The 15,107-nt window shown below is 43.5% G+C and overlaps 1 protein-coding gene across 1 annotated transcript in view; it reads left to right on the top strand.

The window, feature by feature from the left end:
• Positions 1 to 15,107, top strand: part of LOC141107440 (butyrophilin subfamily 1 member A1-like) — a 177,170-nt gene that overhangs the window by 97,045 nt on the left and 65,018 nt on the right. The window contains exon 3 of the mRNA XM_073598159.1: positions 12,249 to 12,599. Within this exon, the coding sequence (XP_073454260.1) occupies positions 12,249 to 12,599 (351 nt within the window). The remainder of the gene's footprint in view (positions 1 to 12,248; positions 12,600 to 15,107) is intronic.

Genomic DNA, 15,107 nt, shown 5'->3' with positions numbered 1-15,107 from the left:
GTATCATATCATATAACAAACACGAAAAGGGAAGTGTGACTGAAACAAAAATAAATATGTTAAATATTGAACCGGTCAGAGATGTTGAACTGGGTGGTGAAGGAGATAAGACGGCTGGTATCTGCAGTGAGTGACTCACCCCAGGACAGGTATGCTGGAGACATTCGTCCAACGAGTGTTTTATAACTAGATTCCTTAAAGGAGAAGTACAGCCAAAGCTCATCTGGCTGTACTTCTTCTGTGGATCACAGGAGTGAAGTTCGCTTTGCACTCCTGTGACCCGTTTTCAGCAGAGAGCGGTCTGAAATCCACTGTCGGCTGATGTCACAGAGCTGGTGCAGGCTCGGGCAGGATCGCGATAGTGGAGTTGGGATCCACCCACAAGCCTTGACCGGCACCCGGCTCAGCCTCTCAGTGAGCCACTGAGAGCCTGAGCCGGCCGCTCCCACCCCCTCCACAGCCCAGAGCTCCAGCTCCTTCCTGCCCAGGCCAATTTTCAGCTTTCAGCGCTGTCACACTTTGAATGACGATTGCGCGGTCATGCAACACTGTACCCATATGACATTTTTATCATTTTTTTCACACAAATAGAGCTTTCTTTTGGAGGTATGTAATCACCACTGGGGTTTTACATTTTTTTGCTAAATAAACAAATAAAAACAATACATTTTTACAAAAAAAAGTTTTCATAGTTCGTTATAAAATTTTGGAAACATGGAATTTTTCTCCTTCACTGATGTGCACTGATGAGGCTGCACTGATGGGCACTGATAGGCTGCACTGATGGACAATGATAGGCACCGATGGGCACTTATAAGCTACACTGATGGTCACTGATGAGGCTGTACTGATGGTCGCTGATGAGGCGGCATTGATGGGCACTGATAGGCTGCCCCGATGAGCATTGATGAGGCCGCACTGGTGGGTGCTGGTGAGAAGGCACTGATGAGGCTGCACTGATAGATGGCACTGATGGACACTGGTAGGCGGCACTGATAGGCAGCACTGGTAAGAGACAGTGATGAGGAGGCACTGATTGGCACCACTGGTGGGCACTGTTTGGACTGCACAGATAATCAGGACACTGATTATCATGTACATGTCCCTTTTAGAGAAACCAGTTATCTGCTCTCTTCTTCTCTCCTCGTGCTGTCAGCATGGGGAAAGGAGTGGCGATAACCGGCTTCTAATTACATCCATGATCAGCTGTGATTGGACATGCTAAAGAGCCATTGATTGGCTCATTACCTCAATCTGTGATCAGCAGTGTCCTCTGGACACTGTGATCACAGAGCGCGCTGCCTGGGTGCGATCACAGGAGGCCATCATATGATGACCTCCAGTGGCGGCTGGTGGTCAAAATTTTTTGGGGGGGCGCAAACAAACAGAAAAATTCAGAAAAAAAACATCAATTGTAGCCTCACTGTGCCCATCAAATGCCGCCACTGTACCCATCAATTGCAGCCACTGTGCCCATCAAATGCCACCACTGTGCCAATCCAGCACAGCCACTGTGCCCATCAAACACCACCACTGTGCCCATCAAACGCCGCCACTGTGCCCATCAAACGCCGTCACTGTACCCATCAATTGCTGCCACTCTGCCCATCAAATGCTGCCACTGTGCCATCAAATGCTGCCACTGTGCCCATCAAATGCTCTCACTGCGCCCATCAAATGCAACCACTGTGCCCAAACACCGCCACTGTGCCCATCAAACGCCGCCACTGTGCCCATCAAACGCCGCCACTGTGCTCATCAAAATCCATCACTGTGCCCATCAATTGCCGCCACTGTGCCCATGAAGTGCTGCCACTGTGCCCATCAAATGCTGCAACTGTGCCCATCAAATGCTGCCACTGTGACCCCCCTGCCCACTCGCCGTCTGCCCGGCACTTACCCTGTCTTTTTTGGGGGGGCGCAAACAAACAGAAAAATTCAGAAAAAAAACATCAATTGTAGCCTCACTGTGCCCATCAAATGCCGCCACTGTACCCATCAATTGCAGCCACTGTGCCCATCAAATGCCACCACTGTGCCAATCCAGCACAGCCACTGTGCCCATCAAACACCACCACTGTGCCCATCAAACGCCGCCACTGTGCCCATCAAACGCCGTCACTGTACCCATCAATTGCTGCCACTCTGCCCATCAAATGCTGCCACTGTGCCATCAAATGCTGCCACTGTGCCCATCAAATGCTCTCACTGCGCCCATCAAATGCAACCACTGTGCCCAAACACCGCCACTGTGCCCATCAAACGCCGCCACTGTGCCCATCAAACGCCGCCACTGTGCTCATCAAAATCCATCACTGTGCCCATCAATTGCCGCCACTGTGCCCATGAAGTGCTGCCACTGTGCCCATCAAATGCTGCAACTGTGCCCATCAAATGCTGCCACTGTGACCCCCCTGCCCACTCGCCGTCTGCCCGGCACTTACCCTGTCTCGGTGGGGCAGCAAGTGACGGCAGCAAGCGGTGTTCTCCATGCTCCTCCATGTCTTCTCCCGTCCTCTCCTCCCGTCTTCTCCTATAGGCGATTGGACACCAGATAGGCATCCAATCACAGTGCCTGTCCTTTCAGCCAATCAGGTGACGGGTAACAGAACCAAGCACCTGATTGGCAGGGAGGCGGTTCAGTGTTAGGAAAGCAAATATTCATTTGCTGTTCTAACACACCTGGGTGAACTGCGAGTGCCAAGCATGGCGCTCACAGGTTACCTTTTTTGACGCCTATTAAAGCTTATGGCTCTAATCAGGTGCTTCAAACCCCCCCCCCGTCGCTGTAATTCAAGCGACCGGCGCCCGAAAAGAGGCCGAGCGCCTGAATAGGGGGTGGCAGCGACAGCCATGGATACATTAATACAATGCATGAATCTATCCATCTACATAGAGGGGGTGGCTGGAGAGAGGGGGCGGCGCCCGTGCGTCCTTATGGACGCACCGCCACTGATGGCCTCCCAGAACTAGCCATTCATGCTGTAGCCATCATTCGGCTATGGCGCGGTCGGCAAGTGGTTAAAGTGAATCTGGACCCAATAACAAAATGCAATATATTGCCACTTACCAGTCCTTTTCATTTTTCAGACTATTTTTCTCTCTATGCTCTCCTGGTGATCCTGCCAGTAACAAACATCCTGTTCTAGGGTGACAAGGTTCACTCCCTGTACTGTATCTGTAGAGGAGCAGTGTTGCCACCCAAGGACATGGAGTGTGCTAGAAATACGTAGATGTGTGTTGTCTGGGCCCCTTCGCTGGACAAAGGACAGTCCAATTTTTTGGACTTTATGGAGGTGGCTATCTGGCAGGAGGGGTACATCAAGGAGTTTCCAGAAAACGTATTGGAAGAATGAGAGTGCCACACCAATTTGTTCAGTCTTGTATTCAATCTGATGTAAGGATAAAAATGCCAACGCATTTCGAGGGCTTTCAAATCCTCTTTTCATCAGTTGTCCCACTGGTGCCCGCCTTGCAAATCCATCCTTATTATTATTATCATTATTATACAGGATTTATATAGTGCCAACAGTTTGCACAGCGCTTTACAATATTAGGGCAGACAGTACAATTACAATACAGTTCATTACAGGAGGAATCAGCGGGCCCTGCTCATTAGAGCTTACAATCTGTTCTCATTTTCAGTACACAAGCGCGGATGAAGGGGGAATTTGTGAGCCCTGAAGAGCGTTGGATTTTTATCCTTACATCTGAATAAATAAATGAACTCATACGGGACTAAGCAAATCTGTGTGGTGTTCTCATTCTTCATATAGGAAGTGTGTTAGGAAGATAGAATACCCCCTCTCCTCACCATTTCTCCATAACATAGCGGGGAGTTGTTCTGTAGTCCACAGAGGATAAATAAGCAGGGCTGATAGCGCTGCTTAAGAATGTACAGGAAGTTACAAGTTCTGGATTTCTGTCAGGATCAACAAGTATTTGAATGCTCTTATTGAACAGATGGAACAAATTGCTTTCAATGGGAAGGATCGGGTAAGTAAAAGTGCTTTTACTCTCCCCTAGACTGAATAAACGCATCCAAGAATTTATCGATGATAAAGGGAACAGGAGACTCTGGTTAGACAAGGCATTGCTAATGCATTATTAAAATAATTGCTCTACCTGGAGTTTATCTTTAAAATAAATGCAAACCCAAACACCTAAATCTTATATAATCCTAACCAATCCAGTCCCTAAAGCTCTAAATCGTCCTAATTCCCCTTGAGTCTCAAAGTTTTTTTTTTTTTTCTGTTTTTTTTTTTTGTTTTGGTTTTTTTTTGGTTTGGTATTTGTAGTCTTCACTAACATACAATAATAATTATATATATATATATATATATATATATATATATATATATATATATATATATATATATATATATATAATTTTTTTTTTTTGGATGGGGGAAATATAGAGATTTAATTTGGTAGAACATGTAGATATATATTTTTAATTCATTGGTTTTTATTGGGAATAAATAATAATAAAAAAAAAACATTTAGGAATAAATACTGTACATTTTTCATAATTTACATTATATATATATATATCTATATATATATATATAGAATATATTCTATAATAATAATATAATAATATGTATGTGTTTGAATGTATGTGTGTGTGTATATATATATATATATATTATATATATATACACACACACACACACACACATATATATATATATATATATATGTATGTATGTATGTATGTATATATATATATATATATATATATATATATTCTATAATAATATGTGTGTTTGTGTATATATATATATATATATATATATATATATATATAAATATACACACACGTACACACAGTATAACATTTAATTCATTTGTAATGTTTATTTAATTATTATTTATATTATTTATTGATATTTAATAAATATATTTTCCTTTTTTTTTTTTTTTTTTATCCTCTTCATGGAGAGTCTAGATCCCGTCAGTGCAGACCAGATCCAGACCTCCCATGCAGTTGTGCAGCAACTGATCACTTTTAAATAGTGATCTATTGCTGCCTGCAATCAGTTACAATGCAAATCAAGACAAGAGGGCCCTGTCCGTAGGAGCTTACAATCTAAAAGGGAATGGCAAGTGATACAAATAGGTAATAACTGTGTGGGGATGAGCTACTGGATAACAAATAAAATTTGCTCGGTAAAGGTATGATAGGCTTGTAGGTGGGGTGCAGTGGAACGACACACTCAGTCCCAGTGCAATGAAAGAACTTGTATTGAAATAATTCAGAGAGGGATCACAAGGGGAAGGCAGCTCGACCAGGAACACTCACAGTTCCAACAGCGTGCAGAGAGCCGGATACAGATCAACTGACAGCGCCTGTAGAGAGGGGAAGAATGCGGGCTGGGCCATCTTGTGCCCAAGCAGGTAGGTGTCCAGAGAAGCTTTCCCTTCTCGTCGGGAATCTTCCCCTGCCGCTAGTGCTGTCACTACCAGGTTGGGTACCTGTCCCTTCTCTACCAACCGGCAAATGAGCGCCAAACCTGGGAGCCAGGGCCTTAAAAAAGGCTCTGCCTTACCCAAGATGGCCGCCAGAGTAACATGGGGAGGCAGCCCAGTGACCCAGGAAATCATAGAGAAACATTGTTCTTCCTGATTTTCAACTGCAGTGCTGCTGCAGAGGAGCGCCATCTGCCGTTGAGGAAATAGACGGCACTTGCCTACAGGCTTTCTAGAAGAGATGAGTTTTCAGGGATTGTCTAAAGAGTAAGAGAGTACTCTGTCTGGAAAGTTTTAAAAGTATTACATATATATATATATATATATATATATATATATATATATATATATATATATATACACACATACATATACACACACACTGTATCTCTTCTTTTTTTTTTTTTTTTTTTTTACTTTTGTAGCTGGGGAGGTGGAAGGGTTTAGAATTTACACCAAAGTCCTCGGATCTCTTAACGAATGTAAAGTTAATTCCCTGCACTGCTGCTCTTCCCTGGCAACTTCTATCCCAAGCTCTACTCCCCAGTAATGCTCTGCTTGCGTGGGGCAAAATCGAATGTTCTCAGACTGTATTCCCTGCAGATTGAATGTAATTCATTGAAAAAGATGAGGGTGAATGGGGAAAACACTGCTTTAGGCTGCTTTCACACTTTTTCCTGTTGCGCTTTTACCATGCTATAAAACAACACAAAGGCAATCCCTTTAAATCCTATGGGAGTCTTCACACCACTGAGCTGCAGGTGCCGTACATGAAATGTCCTACATGCTGCATCTTTGATACGGTTTTCAAAACAGCAGCAAAAACAAAGGTCTCCATTGAAATGAATACAACATGTGTCCAAAGTGCATCAAAACCGCACCAAAAATGCAGGTCCCCATTGAAATGAATGAAAAATGCATCAAAAGCGCATCAAAAACGCACCAAAAATGCAGATCCCCATTGAAAGGAATAGAAAATGCATCAAAAGCGCATCAAACCTGCACCAAAAATGCAAGTCCCCATTGAAATGAATACAAACGCGTTGAAAAGTGCATCAGAAAAGCATAAAAAAGGCAGGTCCCCATTGAAGTGAATGGAAAATATGTCAAAAGCGCATCAAAACAGCACCAAAAATGCAAGTCCCCATTGAAATGACTGGAAAACGTGTTAAAAGCGCATCATAACAGCACCAAAAATGCAAGTCCCCATTGAAATTAATACAAAACGCCTTGAAAAGCACAGCAAAACAGCATAAAAAAGGCAGGTCCCCATTGAAGTGAATGGAAAACGTGTCAAAAGCGCATCAAAATAGCACCAAAAATGCAGGTCCCCATTAAAATGAATACAAAACGCGTCAAAAGTGCATCCAAACAGCACCAAAAACCCAGCCCCCCCCCCCCCCCCCCCTCCATAGAAATTAATGGAAAACAATAAAATGCATCACAAAGCATTGAAGATGCATTGGTGCATTTTTTGAGTCACGGGTGCAAACAGGGTAATAGGCACCCAGAAAATGCACCAGAAATGCATCACAAATGTGGCCAAAATTCATATGGTTTTTTATTATGTTTTTTTTTAACGGGGCATTGCGAAAGCAGCCTTATGGCCAATAGATGGCGCTGAGTATCAGAGGAAATAGGTATGCTCCTTAGCGCCATCTAGTGGCCAAAATGTGGTATTCCCCCTAAAGCCCCTAAACTGTGTGCAGTTTCAATGAATGAACAGCTTTGGAAAAATGTTTCTATAAATAAACCACCATCTTACACAACTGACAGTGCCAGGTGCCGCACAGAGGTCGCTGGGGGGGGGGCTTCATCAAAATTTAGCTAGGGGGCGCCATAATTTGTAGTTACTTTCCTCATAAGCCTACCCTTTAAGTAGATTGTGTTTGGTACGTGGCTGATAAACACCAGAAGGACTGTAGGTGGCATTGATTGAGATGCAGACAATGGGCTGTACATCAGCGGGAATGAGGGAATATTGACATCGGCAAACCGCCGGTAATGAGCCACGGCCGGGGACAAAAGGGGATAAACCTCAGCGTGGCCTGAGAAAAAAAAAATAACAGACAATTTTATTCACATAAATTGAAATGGTATTGACAGAGGCGGCACTGACGAGCTCCCAGCAAGCTATCTTCACATAAATTCAGAACGCAGCGGGTGAGGCGCTCTGGACGGGCAGCAATTTGCTGAGACGGCGCGTCCCCTCGTTACCAGTTAGCTTTCCCAGCAATAAAGCGTTACTCCACCTGTGAGACGGTTTTCCCACACAAACCACATCGGCACACAATATCAGCTTCCTTCCTCTCTGTTCTCTGTATCGGCTGCCTCTGTTAGACTTCTCAGATTTCTATCCGCAAAAACTTGTCTTTGTCAGTTGGGATTCTGATTCCGTTTTTTAACAGAAGGCAGGTTTTGACACTGAAAGGAGTTTTCTCTGTGGTCTGTAAACCATGTCACCCTTTTGTAGGACAACGCCGATTACCTTTAAATGTCCCGGTCACCTTTTTAAAGCAGCTAAATTTTCTGGCCTTCTGAATGGTAACTCACCAATTTTCTTTTTTACTACTGTACCACTGACCTCTAATGTAAGGAACATTCCTCCCACTGACCTCCAATGTAAGGAACATTCTTCCCACTGACCTCCAATGTAAGGAACATTCCTCCCACTGACCTCCAATGTAAGGAACATTCCTCCCACTGACCTCCAATGTAAGGAACATTCCTCCCACTGACCACCAATGTAAGGAACATTCTTCCCACTGACCTCCAATGTAAGGAACATTCTTTCCACTGACCTCCAATGTATGGAACATTCCTCCCACTGACCACCAGTGTAAGGAATATTCCTCATACTGACCTCCGATGTAAGGAGCATTCCTCCCACTGACCCCCAATGTATCGAACATTCCTCATTCTGACCTCCAATGTAAGGAGCATTCTTCTCACTGACCTCCAATGTAAGGGACATTCTTCCCACTGACCTCCAATGTACGGGACATTCTTCCCATTGACCTCCAATGTAAGGAACATTCCTCATATTGACCTCCAATGTAAGGGACAATCCTCATACTGACCTCCAATGTAAGGAGCATTCTTCTCACTGACCTCCAAAGTAAGGAGCATTTTTCTCACTGACCTCCAATGTAAGGAACATTCCTCATACTAATCTCCAATGTAAGGAACATTCTTCTCACTGATCACCAATTAAGGAACTTTCCTCATACTGACCTCCAATGTAAGGAGCATTCTTCTCACTGGCCTCCAATGTAAGGGACATTTTTCCCACTGACCTCCAATGTAAGGGACATTCTTCCCACTGACCTCCAATGTAAGGGACATTCTTCCTACTGATCTCCATGGTAAGGAACATTCCTCATACTGACCTCCAATGTAAAGAACATTCCTCATACTGACCTCCAATGTAAGGAACATTCCTCATACTGACCTCCAATGTAAGGAACATTCTTCCCAATGACCTCCAATGTAAGGAACATTCCTCATACTGACCTCCAATGTAAGGAACATTCCTCATACTGACCTCCAATGTAAGGAACATTCCTCATACTGACCTCCAATGTAAGGAGCATTCCTCATACTGATCTCCAATGTAAGGGACATTCTTCTCACTGATCACAAATGTAAGGAACATTCTTATCACTGACCACCAATGTTAGGGACATTTTTCTTTCTTTTTTTGGCTATTATTAATTATTTGTACCATTTCATTATCACTGAAGATAAGTTAGTTGCATGGAGCAGTCCTGGGTGTCAATACACGAAGCACACCACATCTCGTCTCCTCTTATGTATTCTCATATCTCAGCCTGCTGATCGTGTACAGTGATCTGTAGATAGTCATTATTAGCAGAGATCACTGAGACCTGAAAGTCATTTCAATGATTCCTCCGTGTTAAAAGCTGGGAAAGGCTGGTGTGGGCTGTAAGTGACACGGTGGAGCTGAGAGCAGCGTGGCTTCATTTTCTCAGAAATGTAATGTTATTTGGTGACACTCGCCTCTAGATTAATGCTCGGTGTGATAATACATTACAGGTCCACTTTACACTTATAACAGGGGAGAGAACTTTCTATAATTATACTGTATTTGGCTGATGCGGACTCAGAATTCTGTTCAATAATAAGCACACAATGCGTCCATGAAAAAGGGATTTTTGACAATGATGTCCAATTAATTGGTGGAGTGTATGTCTCCTCCAGCTAACCCCCTGCGGACGCGGCAGGGAGCGGAGAACAATGGCTGCGGGGGGTGGCTGAAGAGCTGAAAGGCTCAGTGTGGGAGCCACGCAAAACCCAGAGAAATATCATTAATATTCAGAGATGGGATGGTGGCATTGTCAGTCACTGTTAGTATTTAGAATTCGGAACCAAGAATTCCATTTCCTTCCTGACTTCCCCCCTTTCTTCCTTCCTTCTCCCCTTCCTCCCTTCCTTCCTTCTCTCCTTCATTACTTCTTTCCATCCGTGCTTCCTTCCCTTCATCCTTCTTCCCTTCTTTTTCCTTCTGTCCTTCTTTTATTTCTTTTTTATTCCCTTCCTTCCATCCATCCTTGCTTCCTTCCTTCCCTTCATCCTTCCTCTCTTCTTTTTTTCTTTTACCTTCTGTCCTTCCTGACTCCCGCCCCCCCCCTTCTTACTTCCTTCCTTCTCCCCTTCCTCCCTTCTCTCCTTCATTACTTTTTTCCATCCTTGCTTCCTTCTTCTGCTTCATCCTTCCTCCCTTCTTTTTCCTTCTGCCCTTCCTTTTCCCTTTCCGTTTCTTTTTTCTTTATTTCCTTCCTTCCTTCCATCATTCCTTTCTTCCTTCTACCATTCCTTCCTTCCCTATTTTTCCTTCAGTCCTTCCTTCATTTTTTTTTTTTATTTCCCTCCTTCCTTCTTTTTCTTCCTTGCTTCCTTACTGCCTTCCTTCATTCCTTCTTTCCATCCTTTCTTCCTTCCTTCAGTTCATCCTTCCTCCCTTCGTTTTCTTCCTGTCCTCCATTAATTTCTGTTTTCTTTATTTTCCCCCTTCCTCCTCTCTCCTGCCTTCCATCCTCCCTTCTCTCCTTCATTACTTCCTTCCATCTTTTCTTCCTTGCTTACTACAATTCATCCTTCCTCCCTTATTTTTCCTTCTGTCCTTCCTTTGTCCTTCTTTTTTCTTTATTTACCTCCTCCTTCCTTCTTTCCATCCATTAATCATTCCTTCCTTTCATCATCCATCCATTCATCCATCCATCATTCCTTCCTTTCATCATCCATCCATCCATCCATCCATCCATCCATCCATCCATCATTCCTTTCTTCCATCATCCATTCATCCATTATTCCTTTCTTTCATCATCCATCCATCCATCATTCCTTCCTTTCATCATCCATCCATCATTCCTTCTTTTCATCTTCCGTCATTCTTTTCTTTCATCATCTATCCATTTATCCATCATTCCTTTCTTTCATCACTCATCCATCCATCCATCCAGCCATCATTCCTTCCTTCAATTCATCCTTCCTCCCCTATGTTTCCTTTTGCCCCGGGACACAGTTACAATCAGGGCTGATGTATTGATTTGCACAGAACAATCTGTAAACATGAGTCCTGCAGGGGAGGACCAGGGCCACATCACCAAAGTGCTGCTTCACCTTCATAGTCTATGCTCTCCATGTCTGGGTAAGCGGCTGACAAGGCTGCATTGTAGCCAGCAGGCAGATCCATGACCCTGGCTGTGCTGTCTTGGCAGGTGTACCTGAATCACAAGACTGGATGAAGAGAATTGCAGGTAGATGGTAATATCTTTGTATATCAGTTATGCATTTAGCTGTAGTTCAGCACAGTGGAAAGTGTTATGACATATAAAACCTTTTATATCATAATCTGTAGATGTTCAATGTTGGTGACCTGAGTCATATATGACAGTCTGACAGTATACAGGGTATAGAAGTTGATACGACGTATGTGCGACATTCTGTACAAGCTGCAGTTTGCACTGTCTGATCTGCCATGATCACTGAATGTCAATATTAAAGTGGAAATCTAAGGAATAAATCATCCTCTAGCTAAAGGAAGAAGCAGCACAAGGAGTCAATCAGTTCTTGTACTGAAAGGGAGCATGCTTATGGGAGGAGAGATGTGTTAATCACTGTGCTGCTTCTCCTTTTACTGTCCAGTCACAGGCTGGGGGGAAGGTCCAGGACTATCTGGGCTCAGAATAAGTGGGTAGAATAATGCTGCCTTTCAGACTGAGGACAACCAGTGGCAGAAGTAAAGTACTGCAGAGGAAATCTGTGGATTGAAGGTGAATAGAGCAACAAAAGTTTGGTTTTGTTATTTTATCTTTTAATATTTAATATTTTATAATAATAATTTATAATATATAATTTTAATATTTTATTATTATCTTTCTATAATCCATCGCTCAGAAGAGATCATACTCAAAGCAGGAGGTTCTGTACCGTGTGATAGAGTCAATCAGACTTTACTGTATTGCACAATACTGCCAGTCTTACATACTTCAGGTGTTGGGGGTGGTCAACGGATGGAGGAGGGGAGTACAATTATATGCAGTCGTATATGTTACTGCACTACACAGTTGCTGATAATTTTAAACTGTTTCATGATTAGAGTGTTTAGCCAGCTTTAGAATTTTGGGGGGCTTCCTCTATACTCTTCCTATATGCATATATCATATACACCCCATGTAACTGTACTAATATATAGGGATCACCTTCGAGGGCTATTACCCCACCACTATTCACAGTTGTGATGTTTCTTGCAGGTAAATTCCAGGTCCTATCACCAGACTCCAGGCAGGTTGTAGAAGTGGGATCAGATGCCATACTGCAATGCAGTCTCTCCCCTCCCCTTGGGCCCGCCGGCCTCCAGGTGCACTGGTTCCGCTCTCTGTTTCATTCCACTGTGTTCCTGATGAAGAACGGAAAGGAGGAGAAAGATCAGCAGAGCCTGGAGTATGTGGGCAGAGCGTCCCTCCGCAACGGAACTGGGTCCGCAGAACTGACGCTCCTCCTGCGCAACGTTACTCTGAAGGATGCCGACACCTATCACTGCTTTGTGGAGGACATCGCCAGCGAACATTACAATGAGGCCATCATCGAGCTCGCTGTCATAGGTATGTTTGCTGATGGGAAATTGATTTGAAATGGTTCTCCTTCCTTACTATCCTCTTTTCCTTCCTTCCTTCCTTCCTCGCTTTCTCTTTCCTTCTTCCCTCCCTTCCCCCCTCCTCTCTCCCTTCCTTCCATCCTTGGTTCCTTCCTTCTTTTCCTTCCTTCCTTCTTCCTACCCCTCTTCCTTTTCTTCTTCCCTCCCTTCTTCCTTTCCATCTTTATAAGTTTGTTTGCCATTGGGAAATTGATTTAAAATGGTTCTGCTTCCTTGGTTCCTTCCTTGGTTCTTTCCTTCTTTTCTTTCCTTCCTTCTCCTCCCTTCCTTCTTCCTTCCTATCTCTCTTCCTTTTCTTCTTCCCTCCCTTCTTTCGTTGCATCTTTATAAGTATGTTTGCCATTGGGACATTAATTTCAAATGGTTCTCCTTCCTTCCTTCCTCTTTCTTCTTCCCTCCTTCCTTCCTTTCTATCTTCTTTCTTTTCCTTCTTTTCCTCCTCCTTTATTCCTTCCTTCCTTTCCATCATTCACTTCCTGCCCTCCTTCTTCTGTTCTTTCTTTCCTGTCCCTTCCTTCCTTCCTTCCTTCCTTCCTTCCTTCCTTCCTTCCTTCCTTCCTTCCTTCCTTCCTTCCTTCCTTCTTCTTTCCTCACTTTCTCCTTCCTTCCAACCTCCTCCCTCCCTTCTTTCCTTCAATTTCTTTCTTGCTTTTCTTCTTCTTCCTTACCTCTTTTCTTCCCTCCTTCCTTCCTACCTCTCTTAGTTTTCTTTTTCCCTCCCTTCTTTCTTACCAACTTTATAGGTTTGTTTGCCATTGGGAAAATAATTTGACATGGTCTTTCTTTCTTTCTTTCTTTCTTTCTTTCTTTCTTTCTTTCTTTCTTTCTTTCTTTCTTTCTTTCTTTCTTTCTTTCTTTCTTTCTTTCTTTCTTTCTTTCTTTCTTTCTTCCTTACATCCTTCCATGCTCCATTTACTTCCTTTCCTCCTTCTTCTGTTCTTTCTTCCCTTCCTTCCTTTTTTTTCTATTTCTTTCCTTTCCTTTTCCTTCTCCTTTTGTGTTCTGTCTGTGAAACAAATGGAAAGATTTTCCCTCACTTCCTGTCTAATGTGCCACCCCTACAAAAAATGAAGGGGAGAATTGTCACCAAGGTAGGCAGGAAGGCACAGAAAGCAATAAATAATGGTACATCCTCACGCTACAAAGTAATTGCTTTCGTTTTCATTACTTGTTCATATTGCTAGTAGGTCTGTTATTTTTCCACTTCCTTGAACAGGATGACAACGCTGCAGTCAAATGTGCAGTAGTGTTGTCACCATGTGGAAAAGGTAATTTTTTATGGACTTATATTTAAATGGACTTGCATATGAGTACGGCGGCAGAGTGGCTCTCCTGGGCTGGATCACGTGACCCATCACTTCCGGGTAGGGATGTCACCCGCGCATCGGCTGTACTGTGATTACTCATGACACAAGCTGATAAGCAGGTGCCGGCCAATGATTGACCGATGGCACCTGCTGATGTGCGAAGAGGATGACAGGACAGAGCTCTGTGAATTTAAACCATACAAGCCTCTGTCCTGTCAGCGGAGATGTGCAGGGTTTTGTTTCCCTGCAAAGAACGTCCCTTAGTAAAAGCACTACACACAGCACACATATGCACTGGCTAAGAGCACATTTAACCATTTGATCGCCCTAGATATTATCTCCTTCTCAGCTAGTGTCATTAGTACAGTGACAGTCTATAGTATTATCACTGAGCACTGTATTGGTGTCACTGGTCCCAACAAAGTGTCAGTTGGTGTCAGTTAGTGTCAGTGTGCCCGCCATACTATCACAGTCCCGCTAGAAGTTGCTGATTTCTGCCATTACTAGTGTAAAAAAAAAACAATTCCAGTATAGACAGTAACTCACAAAAGTAAGTACACCCCTCACATGTTTGTAAATATTTTCTTCTATCTTTTCATGTGACAACACAGAAGAAATTACACTTTGCTACAATGTAAAGTAGTGAGTGAACAGCTTGTATAACAGTGTAAATTTGCTGTCCCCTCAAAATAACTCAACACACAGCCATTAATGTCTAAACCACTGGCAACAACAGTGAGTACACCCCTAAGTGAAAATGTCCAAACTTGGGCCCAAAGTGTCAATATTTTGTGTGGCCACCATTATTTTCCAGCACTGTCTTAACTCTCTTGGGCATGGAGTTCACCAGAGCTTCACAGGTTGCCACTGGAGTCCTCTTCCACTCCTCCATGATGACATCACGGAGCTGGTGGATGTTAGAGACCTTGCGCTCCTCCACCTTCCGTTTGAGGATGCCCCACAGATGCTCCATAGGGTTTAGGTCTGGAGACATGCTTGGCAAGTCCATCACCTTTACCCTCAGCTCCTTTAGCAAGGCAGTGGTCATCTTGAAGGTGTTTTTGGTGTCAATATCATGTTGGAATACTGCCCTGCGGCCCAGTCTCTGAAGGGAGGGATCATGCTCTGCTTCAGTATGTCACAGTACA

The sequence above is a fragment of the Aquarana catesbeiana genome, linkage group LG09 (assembly GCF_042186555.1).
Source record: "Aquarana catesbeiana isolate 2022-GZ linkage group LG09, ASM4218655v1, whole genome shotgun sequence".
In the NCBI taxonomy this organism is placed as follows: domain Eukaryota; kingdom Metazoa; phylum Chordata; class Amphibia; order Anura; family Ranidae; genus Aquarana; species Aquarana catesbeiana.
This window is presented reverse-complemented; position numbering and strand designations above follow the sequence as displayed.